A 24,905-nucleotide genomic window follows, 5' to 3' on the forward strand; every position below is an offset into this window, starting at 1 on the left:
TACTTTTTGCACATTAAGTCTCACAAGAAAAAAGTTCAGAGATGTGAAAACACTGTCTATTTTTTTGCTGAACACTGCTGGTAGGAATAAAAACTCAGTTTTCAATTTTACCAGGGTGGGGAGTATTTATGTCAACAACAAATAAAGGAATTGCCTTAACAAATTATTTATATTTACTACCCTTAGGTAAATAGAAGATATACACAAATTATCACTAAAAGATACTGGCCTTAATCACAAACAGTTATTTAAAATTGCAGACATTTAGATATATTATCTAGATAATATAGATCATTAAATAACTATCTGATGGAATGTTTTTGAGAGTTAATTTCACAAAAATAAAGAGTGACATTCTAATGATGTTTTCTTTTGCAGGCAGATAGAGACAAACATCAATTTAACTGTAAGCCAATTTATTAATGCCAACAACCCATACATTCCTTACAGTTTACTGGCTCTTAAATATTAGCTTTTCATGTTACTTAGTAATTCTACAGAAGAAAGGCATTCTAGTTTACATTACATCCATGAGACTAAACCTGTATACTTATCTGAAAGAGACTGTCACTGTCATCATGAGATTTGGTTTACTGAACAGAGAAAACAAACGGAAGAAGTTCAATCAAAGCTACTATTCAGTGAAAGGATTAAAAATAAGGAAAAGAACGCACTGGTTATTGCTCTGCCTCCACCAGCCCTACTGTGAAATTTTCATATCCTTTTAAAGATGTATCCGGCACTCTGTAAAAGAAAACCCACAAATACACACAAGGAAAAAGTACTCACAGTGTTTGGGTGTTGAATGGCAGCTTCGTGCTGCAGCCTCACCCGCTGTGGCATCATCACATCATCCTGGAATAAATAGCACACTGTTACTGAACATAAAAAGGGTCACAGTACAGTACTCAGACACACATTAGATTGTTCTCTTAAATTAACATCATTTTACTGGCTTGTAGTCAGAAATACAAGTGGAACAAATATCAAGAGACTTCACACTTTCAGTGGATTGAACTCAATTCTGTTCAAAGTGGAAGAGATCAAACCTACTACGTGACTACTGTGCCATGATCTCAGCATGGATGTAATGGGCACCCACACATTTTACACTTCTAAAGAAATTAACTACCTCATTAACAACAGAGTGTAATAACAGTACTAGTAGTGCGTGCAGACAAGAAACTAACCTTGACTGAAAGCATGAAACTTGAGGCTTTGACTACAGTAATATGAAAAAATGTTCTTTAGAGTCTGGCTGTGCCTTGTTTCATTGACAAGGAAAAGCCTTCAGCCTTTGGCAAGTCCAACAACTTTCACTTCAAAACTTTCAGTCAACTCAGTGGCAACAAAAATACATCAGTGTTTAAATATCTAGATCTAGAGGGTTGAGTGACCTAGATACAAAGGTGACAGTATAGTTTTATCAAAAACAACACAAGGATGAAAAATGGTTTAGAAGTAGATCCAACTATTTAATATAATTCAAGATTAAAGATAAAATGGAGGATTAATAAAACCAACCCTTGTCACACATGCATTTTAAAAAGACAGAAGGAACATATTCTGAAAAGCATTTTTCTAGTTTTTACATTTAGGATATATTTAGTAATAAACATTAGAGTTGTTACTGATTTTTAAAGCCAGTTGAGTGAAAAAAAAACCCTGATTTCTCAACTTCTATGCATCACCTACTTCAAAACTAAAATGATACCTGTATATCAGCTAATCCACTTTATCAATAAGGCACCAGAATTCTGGTACTGCATCAAGCAAATGTTCCAAAAAACCTTTTACCCTTTCTCATAAGAACAACTATAATCACATTTCTTTACGCCAGCTAGAGAGCTGATTTTTTTTAAGCCAAAGACTGCTTTTTATGTAAACAACAGGATATATATTCTAACTGAGCTTTGTTCACTCCTTTAGGAATTACAGAGGTTTCTTAGATGTCTTGTTAAATCCCTAAAAAAATGAGATTGCAAAAGACCACAATCAAAAGGCAAGGAATTCCAATGCTTAGAACAATGTCACTTATCTCTGACACTGCAGAACAGGAGCTTGTGGGGTAAAAGATCCCACTATTTATGATCCTGCACAACAGAGATAAATTGAACAGAACTCATACATTCAAAAAGATGAAAGACAATCTACTTGGTTTGAAAAGGTTAAATCAGCACAAAAAGTATTAAAACCAAATTCAAATATCCTATTCACCATCCAGGTCAATGTTTTGCTTTTATAACCAGACAACTTGACAGGAAAGGTCTCCTTCCCCCTAACAAAACACTGGGTCTGTTTGATGCTATTGGCAAAACTAACAAGTCTACAGATTGGGGTCCTAAGGCTATCATCAAGATCATCAGTGGTCTGTAAAATCCAGCTAAAGAGAGGGCACTAGAACCACAAAAACTTCAAAATGTCTTTTTTTATTTTCCCCATACATTTTTGTTCTCTACTGCAGGAAAACCCTGTGAACTCTTATCCTGAATGACCTTTATTTAATTAACAGTTTGAGATGTATGACACACTGCTCTAGTTATGTGATACTTTTCCAGGTTCATGGAGAGAGAAAACAATAATAATAAAAAAATAACATATGTCTTAAACTAAAATAACATAATCCCAAACTAAGCACAAAATACAAATCACATAGCTGGGTTTACTTTCATCTACAATGTAAACAAGACCTAAAAACCAGGTAAACAGTAAAAAAATAAAGTCAAATAACTAGAAACCTACTCTAGACACTCAAGATAATGCAGATTTTGTAGGAATTTTGTTGATTACAAACATGCTTCCTGCTCTCCAGTGTCCCTTCTGAGTAGGAAAACAATTTGCTGAAAGATGGGAGAATGAAAAGGACTTTATTTCACATGAAAAGCCAGCAGGGATTTCCAAACAAGTCCAGATGTGTTTCTGCCAGTGGAGGACCATGATCTCCATCACCTTTCAGTGTGAGGAGCATTCTGCCTGCTTGTGCTCCTGTCAGATACATCCCCTGGGCAGAAAGCTGCCTGGCTCCTGTCAGGTTCCACACCAGGTACAGATGCTGTCAAATCATAAAAACCAGTAAGACAACTATCAGCTGGTTGCCTTCCTTTCAACCAGAGGCACTGCTCTTCATAAAGCCACACAAGATTTATCCTGAGCTAATCGTTTTACTTTACTCATGTTTAGTTGAAAAAAAAGGAAACGAAGTCAACAGGCTGAGCTTAAGAATATTACTCAAAACTGTTGCTGCTCCAGTATGTGTTCCTTAACCCAGTTTGGGTGAACTCAAATGACAAGCATTCACTGGCCTCTTCAACCAGGCAGTCTGCAGTCAGCTCCACAGTGATAACTTGACAATTTTTCCCTTCAAAGTCTTAGGCCATGAAATCCATAAAGTAAAATAAAATATACATATACATATACTCAATGTACAATAGGTATGTAATTTTTAAAACCAAGGAAAAGTACACATAAAGCAACACCATGATTAGAGCTCAGTTTTGAAGTGCTTTCTTTAGCTCACATTACAGCCTCAGCTTCACATGCTTTTGTAAATTCCTTTGTATTTGGCTGCCCAAAAAGAACAAAAAAGGAAAGCTGACACACTCCATCCTCACAGTAAGAGCACCTTACTTCCACTGCAGCTCTTACACATAAAATAACCAATTGTAGCAACACCAGGAGGAATGTTTGGAGATGCTATACTGTTTTTCAGCAAGTCAAAGCCTTTCAACCCATCAAATGGTCACTCATTTATCCTGCACCTGCTCAGACTACAGAAAAAGCTTCACCATTGTTCATGTCAACTCCCTGAACCAGGGAAGTAAAAGGCCTGGGACCTCCAAAACCTGACCTGTCCACAGCACCACCACAGCAAACACACTGGTCCCAGGCAATTCTCCAGGGACAGGTTTCTGAAGAAGCCCCACTCTATTAATGCATTTGAAACATGCACTCTAATGGCCACACATGGCACCTGAGCTGAATGCATCCTCGTGATCTGTCAGGACTTGCAGGATCATCAGAAAAAAATACTTTCCTGTTCCTGCTTCTGAATTAAATGGAGAAAGGAGGGTATTACAAAGAAAGCACTTCAAAGTTCAAGAACCTGACTTAATTGAGCACCTTTCTAGTTCTGGGCATGGCAACAAAAAGGTCTATGTGGGAGGAAAAACTTGGTGTTCTTATGTGTCTGAATGACTAGCACCTTCCAGCAATATAAAATTATTTATATAGAATCTTTTAATTCAGGTATTAATTGATAAGAAAATTTTTGCTGTAGAGGCAGTTTCCACCTTGATGCATTTGTTCATCAAATGCAGTCATGTGCCTTTCCATATCCAGCTTTTCTGTAGTCACTGGAGATCATGTAGGATCTTTCTCAGTTACATCACCAAAAACAGTACACGAGGAACTGTGCATGCAAGAGAAGCAGTAACTGGCATAGTGCTCACCAGCAACAATCAGTGAACTCAGACAAGAGTAAAATCCTCACTCAATTCCAAACACCCACTTTAACTGACAACCAGATGAAGGTATCTGCAGGGAGAGGTTATGGCAACCAAATTCTGAAGGCTTTCTTCTTCATTTACAAAATAGAAAATTAATGTTTCATATTCCAGATAGAAGCATTTGATCCTTTTTTTAAATAAATGCACTTCTTCACAGAAAAATAAGAGGAATTGTGCCTTTATGTGCAAGTATGCACAGTTTGATTTTTAGGTGCTCATTAGTGATTCACAAACATGCACAACTCTTCTGGGAAGAAGGGGCTTCTGATAATGGAGTTCACTACATCCACTTACCTACTCTTTGAGTAACATCTTAGTTTTTAAATCAGAGGTTCAAATTTGCAAGGAAGAGTATGTTAAAACAACAACAAAGAAACAACTACATGAAGTCTGATCATTGCTTGATTTCCTAAGTTAGAAAGCTGTTAATTTGAAAGAAAGGAAGAATATTTTAAAAAATTTTTGGTGCCTGTAGATTAATGCATAATGGCAGCTAGCAAGAAATTCCCCTTTCCAAGCCCAGCAAGATATGGGCTGTAAAAACAAGCAGCTGTGTTTATCACACAGAGCTAGCTCCAAGGCTGGAGTCCCTAAAATATGTAGGAAGTCTGGATAGCTAAGGTCCAGCCACCTTCTTCCAATACCCCCTCAATGAAGTGTTTTTAAACTTGAAACTCAAGAAAAGCATGCAATTTCACAGCAATTAAGAATTAACATCCTCAGATCATACAAGCAAATCTGACAAAGGGAAAGGCCCAGGTCAGCAGCTGCCAATTCAAACATGGGAATGCTGATCCTGGTGGCCCAGCCTCACTTTTGGCAATTAAAACTTAACTGTTTCCCTCTGACATCTGCAGCTATCAGCAAGCAGTGTCACTGTGGCAAAATGGCTTCGAGTCATAGCTTTGAACTTGTTAAGAATCTCAGAAATAGGGATATATTCCCAACAGAGCCTTCTAGAAGAGCAGACCAAGAGTGCCAAGGACTCCAGTGAGTGTGACTGGGTTTGAAATACTGCAGGTCAAAAAAAAGGACACATTTTTATATTTCTTTTTTAACAGGCCCGAACCCTCCAGTAACACATGGATTAAACCTGAAACAGTGAGACACTACACATTAGGATGAAGTGAAAGCATGATCCTTGTAAAAGCAATCCAGTTTTATAGAAGTATTGGAATGTTTAAGTGCATGTCAATGAAAACAGCAGGAAGGGGAATTTTTTCATGTAAGAGTCCTGCTGTGCCACAATTGGGTAAATGATGATAACAGAGATGGTAACCACTCCAGGGAACCAAGAAACCAGGGTTACAATAAAATGCAACTAGTAGATAAAATCCTACTGCAGGTAATTGGAAGAGTAACAGTCAAATCTACATAATTAGTTAATTATACTGTCATTATGACCAGGATTTTTTGAAACTACAAATGTCAAATATGAACAATTTGTTAGCTATCTGCAATCTTTACTTGTTTTACTGGTGGGAAAAAATGCCTCAGTAGCTTAGAGGTGAAATCTGTAACAACAGCCACAGCAAAAACTCCATCATAGCTATTAGTCAAACAGCTGTCACTTCATACTAGAATGGGCTGATCAAATTCTGACAGTTCTGAGCTCTGGAACCTTTCTTTCCACATTTCTTCACAATTTGTTGTCCTCACAAATCTGTGTTGAGAGACGTAATGCAAGCAGCTTGACTCCAGCTGGAATGGCAAGCAAGAGTCTCTCTGGAGCCAGTACATCCAAAGATGCTCTCAAATATGCTTGTACATTAATTTTACTCAATGAAGTGGAATTAATTTACAAGGAGCTGCAAAATATTAGTCCACCTATATGAAATTCATACAAAGTACTGACCCAGCCCCACTTCTCTCCATGTGTCCAGATAGCAAACCTGAAATGATGGCTGCACTCCTCAAGGTCAGTTCCCTGGCATTACTGTAGCACATTCCAAAAGGCTGATATCAACATTCCTTCCTAGAGAGCCTGAGACTGGATTGGTGACTGAAATGAAGAAGGTAGGTGGCGTGTAGAAGCAGAGCTGTTAAACAGCTGGCAACATCTGTGTCTCAGCTATTATAACACAACATTGACCAACTACAGCCAAAATATTGAGCAATTTTGAGAACTGCAGCAATGTCCACGTTCATTTTACTTCCTCCAATTGTTTTCTGCAAAAAAAGGTAGTCACAAGAAGAGGCAGTAGAAAATACAGTTAGTGTTTTCTTTGTATCAAGCTCAGGTTTCTAATAGCTGAGCAAGCCTTCTATTTTGAAGCACCTACCTTACTAGCAGGAACAGAAATGTGTGACACAAAAAATCGTGGCAGCTTTTTCCAAGCTTATCCATACTACAAATTATAAAATTCTCAATCAAATCCCTCTGTGTAGGTCTTCATTATATTAAATATAAACTTACGCTAGTGAAAATCTTGCAGAAATCTCAAATCATCACCTGTTACACTCCTTAATAGTTGTAATTTGTTTCCCTGACATATTCTTATCCTTCACAGCTAGACAGAAAACAGAAATAACAGAGCAACAATCACAGTTTGAATTTCAAAGCCTCACCCTCCATAAACTTACATAGAAAGATATACATGAAATACACTCTGTAGAACAAACAAACAAAACTCAAAGCCAACAAACTGTCAAAGTGAAACTGGGATAAATTCAAATAAACTCATTTAAAAAGGTACACTGTTTAGCTAAGTACAGTAGTAACTTAATAAAAGGAATAATAAAGACCAGGAAAGCCACCTGCAAAGCTTAATTTCTTCAGTGGTAAGACAGCAAATTTCTGCTGCATTGCCTTGGGTCAGAAGAAATGTACCAGCCCTTAACCATGTCTTGCAACAATACACTGATTAATTGGCAAACTTCTAACAGATGAAAAAAATCCTTCTGTCTAGTTGACACAAAAAATGGAGTTTGCAAACCAAAAGATCACTCAAATTAAAATCTGTTAGGTTATATGGCTTGAGAGTTTATATCTCTGCTCTCAGGACTCTTTCTAGTAAGCACAGTCACAACACTAAGTTGAATCCAACCTGAAAACCTACACTTCCAGTCCCCAGTTCCTCCTGGTCCTACAGTAAACCACAACTCAGTTCCAGTTCAGAGGAAAGAATCTGCAGGTGAAATGACATGAGATCAGTGAGCCTTGAAGGTCCTGCTCTTCTTGCCTGATCCTGGCCACATGGCACCACTCCTCAGAGCAGCCATGCACCTTCAGTGCATATTAAGCTGGATAAAGTCAGACAAGTGATCTGTGGGTTAGGGAGCTGGGTGGGTTCACAGAAGATACCCACCAAAGGAGAGCAAAAAAACCTCAACATGGATGGCAAGACATCTCCTATTTTACATTAAAAAATCAGCAGATTGGCTCTTAAGTTTCTCATCAATATAATATTCTGAATAATATAGGAAGGAAAAATCCTGACAACAGGATGGATATAAATAGTAAACAGCATGTTTAACACCTTTAAACAGCTTCTCTTCAGGGCAAACCAGAAGCTACATTAAAAACAGAAGAATTTTATTAACAAAACTGAGCTAGACAAAACACATCAACTTACTGAATCCAGAAAGCAGAGATAGGCTCCTGAGCTCTGAATTACTGCTTGATTTTTAGCAAATCCAACTGTTGAGAAAACAAAGATAAAATTATGTGGTAGTTTTTAGCTTTCCCTTTTTTTAAATCTTAATGCCACCAGGAATAGATGAAAGGAAATACAAAAAATATTATCAGGTAAAGTATGCAATCTTTCCATACTTAAGGCAAGGTAATTAGTAAATATTTAAATAGCATGGCTATTTCAGTCTTCTTCTCTGAGTGATTATCAGCTGTGTGCATTTGAATTCTACCATCAAGCAGAATCAGACTACTTTTGCTAACCCCTCACACAGATATATCTGGAAGGTAAGAAAAGACCACACTGTATCAAGTGATATCGTTCAAAAAGCTAAACTAATTCCACTTGGTCTTTTTGTTTGTTTAAAGTATTCTGGAATTAAATCAGTGAATCCAGCAACATGCAAATCAAACAGTGTGGAAACATGCAGTACTGGGGGCTTTGATTCTTTAATGGGAAAACCAAAAATCCAGACACATTGGAGAGGAATAATTTTGAATAATATTATCCCTAAAGTTCCTTCTGTTTTCTCTACTCTTTCCATGTGATACAGGTTTATGTTTGCTCAGGAAACAAATGTAACCAGACTAAAAGGTTCACTTCGCTTTAATGCAGGTGCTCCTTGGCTATTTTACCAAGTTGTCCAAGTACAGAAAAAGATTTAATTGCATTTCTTAATGCCTCAAAGGAACAATATGTCAACTACCAGCAGAATATGACTAATAAATGCTCTTCCTAACAACTGTGTTATTCTTTGCTTGTGTATTTTGGGTATTTCAATCCTTCCCTTAACTTTTCTTCACCGTAGATTTCTTGAACCTGTTACCTTACATGTTTACATATTACTTTATACACCCATATGAACATGTAATCTCACATCTACAGATATTCCCATTTTCCTTCCTATTGGCAGAAAAAAAGCAGCTGGCAAAGTCAGTAACTACCACAAAAGAACTGAGTCCTGGCAGGAGCAGTTTCAGAGGGGAAACTCCTGATGCAAGTTAGCAGGTCCAGACACGCCAAGCAAGCAAAGCCCTAACACTGTGTGAAGGTCTCTACTAAAAGGGTAAAAGATCAGGAAAGAACTAAATTTGCCCAACATAATTAAATCATTACTCTCATACATCACTACCAGCTGTAAAGCAGCCTGTTACTATATTTCAGTACTGTAATTAGCATACTCCAGTATTTCAACAGTCTTCAATAGAAAATAATTAAGTACCAGCAATTAATTATGTAATAAAAAAAGCAAGGAAATTTAGAGGCAACTACCAGATGACAGTTATAGTATCCTATGAACATTCTGAAATACTTAAGATCTTGTTCAATATTTAATATTTGTTAAGAAAAAGTTAGAAAATACTTTTTTCTAAGGTTAAGACAGAAGCCATCCTCAAGCTCTTCATCCACCAGCAACGTTTTAGAGGAGAGAGAAGAAAATGCATGTATTTCAGATTATTAACAGGAGAGATGTGACTCCCTGTAGAAGAAACCTGATACCAAAAGTTGTTTCACTACAATGAACCCTATGTTTGGCATGAGTAAAAACATTTCTTTAATATTACTCTACTGAACAAAATCAAATGTTTGTGCCAGGTCTCTGAGTTTTGTAAGGCCTTCTTACTTGGTGAAAAGAGCCTGTTACCATGGTTACAGCCATAAAAACTTAAGCCTCAGTGAGATATTAACATTCCTCACTCTTGGAAAGAAAAAGGTTTCCTTTTTTTAGGCAAGTGACCCTTTCTTTTTTTCTAGGTCCCCCCCCTTTCTTTGACATGTTAGAAAAGAATCAGAAATAAATCCTAATCTTGTGTAAATAGTTGAAGATGTGAAGCCTGACTAGTACATTGTTTCTGTACTAAAGCATCTTCTTTTAAAGGAAAGACTCCTTACAGTTGTAACTAGTCCTTAACATAATAAAAGTAAATCACTGAAAGCAAACAAATACTATGGATTTCAAGTAACCTGCTCCTAAAATGTAACAACCACAAAAAAAAAAAAAAAGTCCTCATTTTAGTGGTGACCTGAGAGTGACTTCCACATGAATAAGATCAGTTTTCTTTTTAAAAAGAACCAGGCATTTCATACTATGATTTAAAACAATGCTCACAGCTGCATCTCTCCTCTACCCCTCGCATCCCCCCACCCCCTCAGTTTCTTAAAGATTTGTTCAGGTTTCAGCTATCACAACACTGACAAATGCATGTTAAAAAAAATTTAATCTGACACATCTCTAATGGCACAAAAAGCTCCTTGTTGTTCACAACTCAAACTTAGTTTTAGTTTCAGTTCCTAAAGTGCAAAGGTGAACCAACTCCAGAATTTTATATAAAATATTGTCAAAACATTTCACCTGTTGCAAACTCAAAACCAGTTTACACATGTGATTAATACTATACTCTATTAGAAGTAAGACTTTATACATTGTTTAAATACTGTTTACTATAAAAGTAAACAATACATGACAGACCAAGATGGTATTGACAAAAACCTTACTAACCAGTTTTCCTGAGCATCATAATTAACAACTTCTGTTATTATTCTTTGACTTTTTCTTCCTGAGAAATCACACCATACTTTGTTTCTAGATCATCAGCTACTCAGATAAGTAAGACCTGAAAGAAGACTGATCTCCCAAGAGTTGAGGAGGTGAAAAGGAGGACAGATAATTTTCCAGGAATACAAGCAATTATTGACATTGCTCAACTCCAGTTTTATCAGTTGCCCAAAAGAGAAACATTCCCTTTACAAACCTTGCCTGTCTTTTGTCATCACCAGCTCAATAATGCCAGTACCACACGTTGCACTGTCAAAACAACAGTTCATGCTAGACATATTAATTCTAAAAATATTTATAGCACCAGTTCTACTGTGTTACCTCAGCATTGCTGGGTCTGACAGCTGTTTACAAAACAGCTTGCAAGTAGTCTAGAGTCAGAAGAAATTACAGGAAACAAAGCCAGAGCCTGTACCAAGTTGCAGGCAAATTCCGTGCACAAACTCCTATTTATTTGTGCATTTCATCAAGGGGATGAAAATTAAGCCTTCTGAAAGAGATCTGAGCTTTTTCATCATCAGACCATTTTGAGAAGACCATAATACGCTCAGGATTCTTTACTCACAAACAGGATAATTCATAAACAGAAACTGACCAGTATTTTGTGTTAGTGTTTCCAGTTTGTGTCCATTCTTACTCGTTACTTGTTACAAAATTCAGAAAACAGAAACATCAGCTACAGAGTTCCCAAACAAATGTTAGCAGAGTGCTCTGCTTGCTTTGTTCTGTTGTGCTCTCCTTCCCAACAGAGGTGATCTGCAAACTTCCTCCAGCATCGGCTTCTTCAGAGCACAATATACTTCTGTATCTGTTTTACATTTTAGCAACCTCCTTGCTGAAAACCCATAAGCAAACAGAACTGTTAAGGAGATGTGTTTGTTATCTCCTCCAGTGGGTAAATGTAACTCATACAGGAATGCAGATCAATCACACCATGCACCCATCTGCTAGATCACCAAACATCTTGTTTTACCCTTTAGGTAAGTACTTGGGAATTTAATGAGAGTTTTTAGCTCAGAACTGAAGTTTCTTGAAACCTGTGTTTTCATCTGATCATCAGAGCTATCTAAACAAATGTATTTTGTTCTATTTTAGGGTCTTCTCCACAACATTGAAAGATCTGCATTTACTTTTTCAATCCTTACGTAAGAAATTCAGGATTTCTTTTTTCTTAAAACCCATTTCCTGAAGATAAATATGATACCAGAAAGTAATGGCAAAGCTGTAAGCATTAACAATGTTGTGTATACTACAGTTAAACAGAATTCTTTTGCAGCTGAGCACAAGTGGCAAGCCACATGTACTTTCCTGAATGCTTAAACAAATTCTACAGAGCCAAAATCAACAGGGCCAAATCCTAAACTGGAATGGGTTTTTGAACAGTGAGCTCTGGAAAACAACCTCCTTTGTTTTGGTTTGGTTTTCCATTGCAATAAAAGTGGCTACAAAGTCACTTTTCAACCTGAAAAACAGAAGATGCTTGTGATGACAACCTGACTCTGAAATAACTCACTAGTAAGCTACATACCACCTCGAGGCTGAGAGGATTCATTACTGCCAAGAACCACTGGAACACCAGCACCTTCCAGCTTCATCTTCCATTTTTCTATTATTTCAGCTGAACTGTCCTAGAAAAATGATGACATAGATGTAGCTGTTGTGCAGTAAACCACAGTCTAAAACAAAAACTCTCATCAGAGACAGTATTCACTTGGACAGTATTTAAAATAAGGTCTGAAACATAAAACATACCTTACTGGCATCATTAAAAACTGACAGTTCCATGGTTCCTTTAAAATCTTGTTCCCAAACTGACTTCAAGCATTCATCTAACCAGCATTCACTGTTGTGAACAGTCAGAATGACAGACTACAAAAACAAAACAAAACAAAACCACCAAATGTATGTCAGTAAGCACTATTTGTTTACTTACAATGAGAGACTCATTACTAAGGGGAAGTGCTAGATCCTTCTGAAACTAACTTTGACAAAAAATGCACTTTAAAAATAGAAATGTAAGCCAGGTTCCTTTATTTTCATTACAAATACATGATTGGCTTTCTTCTCTACCAAATTTTTGTTTTCATTTTTTTGAGTTCTGTAAGATGGCTTTTGGTAGATCTCCAAGGAAACAAGGCAGACTACTGAGCCAACAATGCTAACAGAACATCTATAAGTGGAGTTAAGAGTGTACATAAAGGGGGAACCTCAAGCAGACAGCATAGGCAGCACGTCAAATCTCATGGGACATTTTAAGAAGTTCCTAGAAACAGAACTTAAACTCCTTATCATGTGGTGTAACCATAAATGCATAGCTTGAAGAAGCAGAGGAACGATTCCTGTTGTGAGCATGTGAGAATCTTAAGAAGGAAAATACAAGAGGAATACCAACATTGAATTGTTCAAGATTTAGGTACACGTGAGTACATGTATGTTGTGAAATACATGCAAATGAATATACATTAGTAGCCAGATGCAGTTGATGAAAATGGAAGAGTGTTGCTATCACAGCAATGCTGAGCTAGACACTTGCCAAAATAAGGTACAGAGCTGAATTCCTTGACACTTCTGTGTCACAATTAACAAAATCCATACAAATCACTGTTACAGCAATATGATTAAAATATCTGTGCTAATGTTGTATACTAAGGCTTCTTAGCTTCTACCCTTCTTAATCAGTTTGTTCATTTTCTGCATTTAATTTTGTTTTTTTAACAAGCCAAAAAGAAATTAAAGACACTGCAGAGCTAAACTTTCTCCCCAGTTCATGTCTACATTTGTGGCCTGGCTAGAACAGTCCCAGATGACACGTGTCCTGACCTGGGTGCTTTGCCATCAGGGCACTGAGTCAGAATCCTTCAGTCCTCTTGCTGCACTTAAGGAGGGAAAAACATGAACCAGGGCACTATTTCCCTTACAGGTGCAGATTCACAGTAAAACACCCCAGCTGGCAGTAACCTCAGGAGCCTCTGGCTATTTCTTCTACCCCAAAACAAGATCAAGTACAGCAAATCATTGCTGACAAACCATCATCTCTCCAGGGACAGAACCAGCAGCCTTGCTAAGGCAATCTCTAAAAGCAGACACAAGGGAGACCTGGAATAATTTTCCCAATGTCTGGAGTCCTTCTGTGGCAGTTTCTGCCAGCTACTACTTCCCAGTGCCAGCATCTGTTACTATTCCAGCTCTTTTTGCAGCAGCCTTCCAAATATTTGAAGACTGTTGCCATAAGAGTGAACCACACACACACACACAAGGCTCTTTCAAAGTAATTTTGAGTCACCACAGGGATATAAATTGCAAGCTACTCGTGTATTTTTTGTCATTCCAAGATCATGGAGTGACAAGTGATTCCCCTTTCACTAGCTGAGGCTGATTGGGAGTGGAATCCAACAGAGGAGCATTTCCATGGCCTGCAAGCCAAGCACAGCAGTTAGAATACAGAACTGAATCAGATCTGGATTTGAGCACTGTGACACTACCTGGGTTTCCCTGAACTTTACACATTCCAAAGTAATACCTGAAGCAGTTTTAGGTATTTTTTAGTAACAGATAATGATTCATGGCTTCCCTGTAAAGTGAACTTTGATGCATGGCAAAAATGACAGAATGTGAAACAGTTACAGGTACTTCAGTGCCTTTTCTTGTAACAGTGCATTACTCAATCAAAAAAACACCAAAAAGACCATTAACTCAATCAGAAGATTGATGTGGACAAATGTGAAATTTAAAAAAAAAAAAAAAAAAGAAAAAAAAAAAGTGACAAACTGTGTAGCAGAATGTTTTGCATAAAACAAAAAACAAAAAACCAAACCCCACCTCATTTCTAGCATTACCACCATCATACTGCTCTGAGAACACGTATGATAAACAACTCCACAACAATATTCAGTTCAGTCTCCAGACATTTCAGGTGAAGCTGACTCCTACCTGACTCCAGATCATAACATGGAAAATAAAATTTTAAAATAAATTTAACTCTGCTGAAGATTTTATAGAAATCAGAAGATGTAATTTGAAAATCAAGTTTTAAAATTAGTTACTGTTACAAAGCATTTAGAAAGTAGTGTCTGTTGCCAGAAAAACACCAGTTTTGTAGTTTTGTCAAATTATATATACGAGATACTCTAAATAAGCACATAAAGATTTTCAGGCCACAAACTTTGACTTGGCTTTAGGACCCGGGACTATGAAGTTGTTCATCACTTTTATTTGTGTGTTTTTTGCTTTTCAGACGTTTAGCTCACTACCTCTAACCCGCTGCCAAACCACATGGAATCGTGTGCCTCTACATCAGCGAAAGAAAAATTCATTGAAAGGACAAAACCCAAATATTGCTACAGGGAGTAACCAAACCCTGGAAGAAAACTTTAAAATGATCTTTCCAAACACGGAACCCCGCACGCCCTGCCTGCCACGCTCTGAGGCCGAGCCACCCAACCCCAAACCCGAAATCCCCCCCCCCGACACTCCGCTGCTTCCCTCCGCCCCGCACCCGCGGAGCCCCCGCGGGGCTGGCACCGAGGCCACCGCTGCCTCCCGGGGCTCTGTGCCCTCCCCCGGCCCGGGGCCTGACACGTACCACCTGGAGGGCCCGGGCTGGCCCCGCGGGCTGCCGGGGGGGCTGAGGGCTGCGGGGACGGGCCCAGCGCCTCTGCCCGCCTCTACCCGCCGCCGCCATGGCCCCTCAGGGAGGGCGGGGGCCGCTCAACCCCCTGGAGCCCCGGGGGGAGCCGAGGCTGCGGGCTGCTGCCTCAGGGGTAGGGCCGAGGCGGCGGGGGAGGTGCTCCCGTGGTTTCCCGTCGCTGCTTCTCCTCAGGAGGTGTCCCTGGGGACCCAGCGGCCGCGCTGCCCCCCTCATCCCTGACCCCGTCCCCCCCTCATCGCCCTCCCGCTTCCCGCCGCGTCCCCTCAGGCTGCTCGCGCCCCCAGCCCCGCAGCGGGAGGAACGACGATAGAGAAGCGCGGCTGGAGAGGCCGGAAGTGCCGCCCCGCTGCCGGGAGACTGTCTGGGGCGGCGGGGAGCAGCGAGAGGCTGAGGGGACGCGGGAGCATCGGGGGTCCTGGGGGAGCTGAACACCCCGCTGGGTGCTCAGGGAGGGTGCCGGCTGTCTGTCCGTCCGTCCGTCCGTCCGTCTGTCTGTCCGTCTGTCCGTCTGTCTGTCCGTCCGTCCGTCCGTCCGTCTGTCCGTGCCCCCCGGGCTGGCTCAGGGCCTGGCGGCCTCTGTGTGTTTGGTCGGTCAGGGTGCCTGCAGTTTCCCACCTGTTACTGAATGAACAAGTTGTTGCTTGCATCTCTCCAGTCAGCACTTTTTGTGGGTCAAGCCAGGGCTCCTGGTGCCTTTTTTATTTCTTAATAACCTTTACAAACGAGTGAGTAGTTAGCGGTGGTGATGGTATTGTTATTCACAGAATCACAGAATTTGCCTCTGTCTTTACTCCTGCGGGGTTTCCGCATGAGCCCCAGATTCATTTAGCCCCAGAAGTAGTCGAGATAGATGAGGAGTTAGACATAGTAGATGAGGATTGGGTTAGGGATCAGCTGAGCAATCTGGACATCCATAAGTCGATGGGTCCAGATGGAATGCATCCAAGGGTGCTGAGGGAGCTGGCGGAGGTCATTGCTAGGCCACTCTCCATCATCTTCAGTAAGTCATGGGTAACAGGAGAGGTGCCTGAGGACTGGAGAATAGCAAATGTCACTCCAGTCTACAAGAAGGGCAAGAAGGAGGACCCGGGTAACTATAGACCGGTCAGCCTCACCTCCATCCCTGGAAAGGTGATGAAACAACTTGTTCTTGTCACTATCTCCAGGCATATCAAGGACATGGGAGTCATCAAGAGCAGTCAGCATGGTTTTATCAAGGGTAAATCATGTTTGACTAACCTCATAGCCTTCTATGAGGAAATTACTAGGTGGATAGATGATGGAAGAGCGGTAGATGTGGTTTATCTTGATTTCAGTAAAGCATTTGACACCGTCTCTCACAGCATCCTTGTAGATAAGTTGATCAAATATGGGTTTGGTGATCAGGTAGTGAGGTGGATCAGGAACTGGTTGAAAGGAAGGAGTCAGAGAGTTGTAGTCAATGGGGCAGAATCTGGTTGGAGGTGTGTGACTAGTGGAGTCCCTCAGGGGTCGGTACTGGGACCGGTGTTGTTCAATATCTTCATCAACGACTTGGATGAGGGTATAGAATGTACCCTCAGCAAGTTTGCTGATGACACTAAGCTGGGAGGAGTGGCTGACACACCAGAGGGCTGTGCTGCCATTCAGAGAGACTTAGACGGGCTGGAGAGTTGGGCAGGGAGAAACATGATGAAATTCAACAAGGGGAAGTGTAGAGTTTTGCATTTGGGGAAGAACAACCCGATGTCCCAGTATAGGTTGGGGGCTGACCTGCTGGGGAGCAGTGTCGGTGAAAGAGACCTGGGGGTCCTGGTAGACAAGAGGATGACCATGAGCCAGCAATGTGCCCTTGTGGCCAAGAAGGCCAATGGCATCCTGGGGTGCATTAGAAAGGGTGTGGTTAGTAGGTCAAGAGAGGTTCTCCTCCCCCTCTATTCTGCATTGGTGAGGCCGCACCTGGAGTATTGTGTCCAGTTCTGGGCCCCTCAGTTCAAGAAGGACAGGGAAGTGCTCGAAAGAGTCCAGCGCAGAGCTACTAAGATGATGAAGGGAGTGGAACATCTCCCTTATGAGGAAAGGCTGAGGGAGCTGGGTCTCTTTAGTTTGGAGAAAAGGAGACTGAGGGGTGACCTCATCAATGTTTTCAAATATGTAAGGGGTGAGTGTCAGGGAGATGGAGTTAGGCTCTTCTCAGTGGTGACCAGTGATTGGACAAGGGGTAATGGGTGTAAATTGGAGCACAGGAGGTTCAAGTTGAATATTCAAAAAAATTTTTTTACTGTAAGGGTGACAGAGCCCTGGAACTCTGACTGTGTGACCATTTATCCCTTTGAAAGTATTCACAACTGGACTGCAAGACCAGAGCCTGTACAACAACCTATTCAGCATTAAAGTTTGCACGAAGCAATCTCTGTGGAGCAAAATCCTAAGATTATCCCTTGTTTATCTGAGGAGCCTGTTAAACAGCCAGAGAAGTCAAGGAGCAAACAGAGAAGAGTTACCTTAAAATGTTTGTTGGCACACAAATCTGAGGACCGAGGAGGCAAGGAAGGCAGCCAAGCAGTAATTCACCCTTGGATTCTATTTCAAATTATCTGCACAGCTTCTCTCCATCCAGCCTGTGTTTAATCTCTGTGGACAGCACTGCTAAGTATGATCATTTCTTTTTCTGGCGACGAGGGCTGGAAGCACCTCTGTGTTGCTGCATGCCTTGCTTTATCTAGGAAAGTGTAGCAGAGTATTGCTTTACTCAGCCCAACAAAAGTCCTACTCAGGGGCCAGTCCCTCATTATGCAAAGCTGCAAAACACAGAGCAAACCCCATGCATCCTTCCCCAGGGAAAAGAGAGAACCAATCAGAACCACCAGAAGTGCTTTCCAAGTTACATTCTGTAGCTGACCACCGAGGGTAATTAAATTCAAATACCTATTTTAAGTGGTATTTTCATTTGGGGGGATTTTGGGCAGACTTAAAGGCCCCAAGTGTGCAAAAACTGGTCAGTGGGATTTAACTTCCACTGTGAGAGGCATTACCCACTGGCTTTTGGAAATCTAAGAGGTGTTTCTCTGGTTCTGGGCAACCAAATAGCTTTCAGAATCCTGCTGATTGTTTCAGGCCTGTTCCTCTTTCATGGGGGTCAGCATGGGAAGAGGTCTCCTCATGCTATCCTGACAAACCCATTGGGAAGCAAGCAAAAAGAGCTTAAATAACTTTCAGAGTGGTGGGGACAAGGGCACAAAGCAGCTGTGAAAGTTAAATTTATTGAAGAATCAAAGCTACTTATTGCCATGCTAGTTTTTAGCTTTTTTTCCTGATCAAACAATCTCTTGAGGATCATTACTGCAAACCTAAAAAATGCAAGTTCTGGAGGCCCTAACTATCAACTAGAAATTTTCCTCATCTTGAGGTATGTAATCTTAATTTCTTTATATTCAGCTTGGTCATTGAAGAAATGATGCAGACCAGTTACAGCACAGACAGCTCTGACCCATAACCTGTGAGGACAGTGCTGACCAGTGTCACTGGGAGCTTAAAAAGAGAGAAAAAGGAGCTGGATAGAGGATAGATATTAGGCCAGCTAGTCCTGGGCTTAGGTTCTTTCTGAAAAGGTCAAACTTGATAACTGAGAGGGTAAAGGAATACCCTTACAAACAAACTGTTGGTGTTGTGGGGCATGTGGGCAGCTGAATTCAGCTGTATCTGTAGTGGAAAGACAGTGAGTACAGAGTTTGATTCCATCACATTTGTCACTGAATTTACAAGCTGCACTACTAAAGCATTTCCAGAGCACACCATGGTGAGAAGATCATTCAGCAATGTAGGTAAAATATTCAGCTTAGAGCTTGTTTTGAAACCACTTCTGTTCAAAGAATGCTTTGAGCTTCCAGAAATGTTCAGTGATTTTCATAAAGCACCCCTGTAGAGGGGTAGGAGGGATGCTCTGTTTCTTATTGCAGCACTACAGGGCAGAAGGGGACTTCAGGAGCTCATCCATCAGCTCTGCTGTCCTGAGACAGAATCAGCTTTGTCATTCCTGACAGAAACCTTCCAGCCTGTCCTCACAGACCTTCCTCCAAAACGGAGGCTTCAGAACATCCCTAGAAAGTTTATTGCAGTCCTTGCTGTCTTTCCATTTAGGAATAACACCTTCATAGCTAAGCTGGATCTTGCTGTGGCTTCAAAGCCCCCTCAAACTTGTCAGGCAGACATTTCTCTGCTGGCAAAAAAAAAAGAACCTGAAACCCATCACCTCCCTCATTTCAGGGCAGTTAGGCCTGAGCCTCGAGCTTAGCTTTTCCCTTTTTCACAGAAGCTTCTTGATTCTTTCTCCCTCCGCAGGTGAACATCTTCAGCTCCCAAGGAACAGTTCCTCAGTTTGAGTCCTCTGTCAATAGCAATACAAATCTTTTCCCTTAGCTAAAAATGATCTCCTTATCTTAGTTGATTCAGCACTTGGACCACATTTTATGCCAGATGTGAGAAGCTCTGATGGACCATTAAAAACAAACAAACAAACAAACAAAAAACAAAAACAAAACCAAAAAAATCCCACAAACCAACAAACAAAACCAAAATTAGCCTTAGCACCCTAGCCTGCTTGTTTTTCAGGCCTAAAAAAATAAAATAAACCAAAATACCCATCTGCTAACCAAGCACACTGAGTCAATACAAAGGAGGAGGCCAGCAGCCTGCCAAAGATGAGAGCAGAATCTCCTGTAAAGGACAGAGCCCAACATCCCTGAAGCCTGGGGCTCTGCCCTGAGAGGCTCCCTCAGCCCCCTCCTCAGGGGTCCTCCCAGCCCTCTCCAGAGGGGTTTGAGCAGCTGTCTGCCTTCTCAGCTGCTTCCTTGCCAATGCCTCTCTTAACCCTTTCTTTGCCCAGAGGGCTCACAAATTGCATTCCAAATCCCTTATTCCTAATCCACACAGCACAGAGCAAACATGTCTTTTCCTTCCCTCCACAGCCACGGTTTCTGTGTCTGGTGATTGTTGTTGTGTTTCTCCCCTCTCCCACTCTCTTCTTTGGGTTATGTGCATCTGATTCACTCAGTCCTTCTCCTCCCTGCTCCTTCCTCAGCCCTCCTCATCACTCTCTTCTGGACTTTCTCTGGGCACTTTGCATCTCTGCTGGAGAACGAGACCCAGCCCAGCCCCAGTGCTCCTGCTGGGGCTTTACCAGTGCTGGGCAGAGCAGGATTTACCCCGTGTCTTGCCAGCCCTGCTCCTGTTTGCACAGCTTAGTGCAGTGTTTGCCTTTTCCACAATGGCTTGACACTGTTGACTCCTAATCAGCTTGTGATCTATTATATCCCCCAGATCTTTTTCTGCATGAGGGAAACAGTATTTTAGCAGTTTTAGTTCAGTCAGCCACATGAGAATAAAATGACTGAAGTAGTGTGAATGAGATTATCTGCTTTGTGCTTCAATACCAGGATTGTTTACTGGTTCCCAATTAGTTACATGTGTCCACTCTGCTCAGGGAATTGCACAAGGGTTCCTAATGCCTTCCTTTGGCCTTCAGAGCCTTTATTGCTGTGGAGAGGAGGACCTAAGAGTTCTTTGGGCCAATTTCCCTGTGTACTCAAGACTTCAAATGCTCAGCTGAAATTGCAGGGCTAATTGCTCTTAAGAAAACACCTTATAATTTAGACATATTGCTTTTGAATAGCCTCACTGAAAGGTGCTGTTGCTCTTTAGGGAAGGACTGTGGTTTGGTACATTTCTCTCTGTGAAATATTCGCTGCCCTTATAAAGGATGTTGCTGTTGATTGGTTTTTGGTTGGTTTTTTTTTAATTGAGTCAGCCTGAAGAAGCCAGTGGATGTTTTTATGAGCTGGCAAATGTCACAAATGTTTTTAAGGAGAATACTGGACTTAAGTACCTTTGTGGGTAAACTATAAAGATCCCCTTCATTTCATTCCCAGTTCACAGCTCCAAACATGCCCTCTCCTTCACCACCACCACCCATCTGTGCTTTCACTCGCTGTGTTCTCACCAGGGCCACCCTGCGATGCTGGGCAGGTTCCTCCTCTGCTTGAGCTGTTCTTTTGTTGCTGCTCTTCCAGCTGCTGAGTGAACCTTTATGTTTGGTGTGGTGTTATGGAGTAAGACTGCAGGAGAAGAGAGAGGGGCAAGGGAGAGGCAGGGTTATTCACAGAACTGGACAAGACTGGTTCAGGTTTTTCTTTGCAAAGTTGGGCTTTTATTTGGCAATCTTTTCTGAAAAGAATGTTTCTATATGATGCCCTATTTTAAAAATAATTAAAAAGATGAGACATGTTTACTTCTTAGATGGTGAAATCTGATGGAGAATCCAGTGATAAGCAACAGATTATGGTATCAACATCTTGGTTGATACAGTTCAGTTTTGTTATTAAGTAACCAGTCAGAAACCCAGTAGAGTAATAATTGTATTTTCCTTAGCCCAAAAGCTTTTTAAGTAAGTTATTTCAGGGGGGAAAAAAGTCTTGTTTACAAAAGATAGCAAGATTCAGGTAATGGAACTAGATAAAAGTTAGCCTTGAAATCCCATTTTCCTAATCTTGACAAGTTCCTGTGCACCAGAAGTGATAACCCTTGAGAATCAAAGCTGCTACTTGAAGAAGAATAAACCTTTAGAAAGTTCAGTTTAAGCTCTCTGTTTTTCAGAACCCTACCTCTGTTTGATCTTCTTGATGACTGAAATGTTAAGCACTTATGAAATAAAGTTATGCTGGAGGGCTGAGGTGGAATTGTGTATTTCCCAAAGACCCAGAAGCTCATACTGACCACAATCAGAACTTTGTTGAACTTCAGTACCTTCAGGAACTTAAACTTCTTTGTATGTAAGTACAGGAAGCATCTGACATTTTAAGATGGGAAAGTGCTTAAAGAAATAAATCAAATTGGTACAAAGGAATGTATACATAACAGGAACTGGGTTGTGTATAATATGCAGAGATCCACAAGACAATCTGTTGGATGCACATCTTTATATAACATGCAGACAGGAAGGGAAATGAGCAACATTTTGAATTATGAATTAGCAAAAAGCCTCTGAAGAAAAGATTACAAGAACTGTACAGCTCTAGAGACTACAGCAACATTTACTGTGTGCATCTTCATTGAAAATAGAATTCAATAGATTGTTCAAATCTTTCTACTACCCCATAAAAGACTTCATACTATATAATATCCTACTGCATATTTTATGTAATTCTTAAACTACTCTGAAAAGTGGGTTTTCAAGTACAGTTTGTTGTACTTGTAATTAATTATGTTTTTTTTAATTTTGAAGCAAATGCTTCTATTTTCCTGTAAATGCCAGTTCTTCAGACTCACCCTGGGTTATGAAATTCAAAGTTCTTTCACGTTTATGCAGCTTCAATAAAGCAGATTTTACAGGTTAACAATACTGCTGATGATACAAAGACAAGTTCAGTGAGCAGCTTACTCCCTTACAGCTGCATTGGCTGTGTGTTGTAAAAGAGTAGTAAAGATGGAATTCTTGTCAGCAAATTTACCAGACGTGAGCAGAAGAGAGACAGGAAACTCTTCTCTTTCAATGAAAAGCTGTTTCTCCATTTTAATGGATTTTTTTTCCTGAATGTAACTGGTCTCAAAGCCAGCCTGACCAATATGCTGCTAACCTGGGGAGCTCCAGCTCTGTCAGGGAAGCAGCCAGCACCCTGTGCCAGTGGTGTTGGGGATGGGTTGTTGCTGTCTTTTCCATGAGTGCTCCTGGGCTGTGGGAGGGCTGGAGGCACAGCCCCAGCCTGGGATCATCCATCAAATCCAAACTTTGGATAGGGACAGCTTCATGTTGGGCCACAGAACCCCAGGGGAGGAATTGTGGGCTGCTGTGAGGAGTGGGAGGTGATGACACCCCCAGGCTCTCAGCACTGCTGCTTTCCCTGCCTGCAGGGCAGCTGGGAAGAAGCTGTGGCCCCAGGAACCATAAGGGACTGTGGGGGCTGCAGCACAGGGACATGGGAGAGGGAAGGGAAAGGAAGGTTGGAGCCCTTTAGATCCCAGCAAATCTGTCTTAATAATAATCCTTTCAAAGGACATTATGAATTCACAGTCCTTCTGTGTGAACACACTGACAATTGTTTTGGGGTTTTGTTTAAGGTAAGGTTATGACATCTTCTGTGACAGAGCTCTGCAGATAGAATTTGGCTCTCAGAATTGTTTTAGGAGTAGGTCTGTGGAGGTTACACTGTTGAGCTAGCAGGATATAAGAGATGACAGTAAATTATTGCATTGTGTAGAGGTTCCCTGGTAACATCATCCTCATGCCTTAGAGCCTGCAGTAAGTCACCATGCACAGAAGACTTTGCTTCTTCCTCCCTGGGACAAAATACTTCCTCTTCTACTTCTGCTGAATACTCTTATTCTTAACACAATCAACCTGGCTACTGAACTTCTATCTAAACTTTCCCTTCTCATGTAAGGTACTTCTTTGTTTCTACTGCAAGAAAAAGAGAGATTTGATTTCACCATCTGGAAAGCCAAGATCCTCATTTTGACTTGAAGAGAAATAAGCTAAAAATAGCATTTTGCTAACATTGCTTCTTGTGCTATGTGCAGTGGTTTGCTCATTAAGACAGAGGTGAGGGATACATAGGTGTCCAGCTCCATGGATAACAGTGACCTAAAGCAGATCATGCAAGTATTTAAACACTGGGGTATCTATGTAGGCATTTGAGAGGTTTCATTTTGTTTTTAAACCTGCAACTATTTAAAGTTTTAATTTGTTAGTGTTCTCATCTTGGGTTCTCTATTTGTGCATCCAACAACCCATGTGCCAGTTGTGGTTATTATGCATGTAAACTGGAACTTTGGCATTTCATACTGCTGCAGACCTTTGGTATGTGCATTCCTTTATCTTCCCACCATCCCTGCAGTTGCTCTTCATTGTTGTCAGTGCTTGTTAGTTGGAAAACTGCATTCCGCTTCGTTTGGGCCAATTAAGTGGTGGGAGAGCTGCTCTTCCAGGATCCCTCCAGCCATCATTTACTGATCCATTAAATAACCCTGAGCTGCACTTTTCAAAGAAGCAAATTCTTGTTTCTCAGTTGACCAGCTTGTGAGGACTCTTCAGACTTTTGGATGTTTCACTCCCTTAGGACAATTCCAGGGGAAAAGACATGGTGTAGCCAGGTAAATGAGAGCTGTTGTATGAGTTCTTGTCATGGTTACTTTCTATGCATTTTCATGCATTTATGATGCTGTCTTCCTAAATTCCAGGGAAGCAGAATACCAGCAGAGGAAACAGTTCTTGTGCTGCTTCAATATTGAGACTTGCAGCCTGTCTGAAAGCACAACAAAGACTTGATTGTGCAAGTGCCCAGCTGATCCAACAAGCAATGAATAAGTGAGCAATGGTCAACACTGAAGGAGTGGATATCACAGAGGGCAATTCAAAAAGGTTATAGTGCTGTGAAGTGAGGGAGGCATGAAATGAAATAGAACTAGAGATACACAGATAATCAACCACTTGGGTTAGTTCTACTTTTTTTTTTTTTTTTTTTTTTTTTTTTTTTTTTTTTTTTTAAATAGAAACCATCCATCATTTTGGAGCAAAAATTAAAAAAAAAAAT

The 24,905-nt window shown here is 40.8% G+C and overlaps 1 protein-coding gene across 5 annotated transcripts in view; it reads right to left on the reverse strand.

The window, feature by feature from the left end:
- The window catches only part of B3GNTL1 (UDP-GlcNAc:betaGal beta-1,3-N-acetylglucosaminyltransferase like 1), a 100,379-nt gene extending 84,876 nt beyond the window's left edge, over positions 1-15,503 (reverse strand). For 4 of the 5 annotated variants that reach the window (XM_030461675.1, XM_030461674.1, XM_030461673.1 and 1 more), the window contains exons 1-5: positions 15,277-15,503; positions 12,447-12,563; positions 12,223-12,322; positions 8,081-8,145; positions 790-855 (exon numbers count right to left, since the gene is read on the reverse strand). In XM_030461675.1, coding sequence (XP_030317535.1) covers positions 790-855; positions 8,081-8,145; positions 12,223-12,322; positions 12,447-12,563; positions 15,277-15,375 — 447 coding nt within the window. In that variant the 5' untranslated portion in view covers positions 15,376-15,503. The remainder of the gene's footprint in view (positions 1-789; positions 856-8,080; positions 8,146-12,222; positions 12,323-12,446; positions 12,564-15,276) is intronic. The other variant, XM_030461676.1, reaches the window with a different exon arrangement.
- Positions 15,504-24,905: the final 9,402 nt, after the last annotated feature.

Source organism: Calypte anna, chromosome 18 (genome assembly GCF_003957555.1).
Source record: "Calypte anna isolate BGI_N300 chromosome 18, bCalAnn1_v1.p, whole genome shotgun sequence".
Classification (NCBI taxonomy): Eukaryota; Metazoa; Chordata; class Aves; order Apodiformes; family Trochilidae; genus Calypte; species Calypte anna.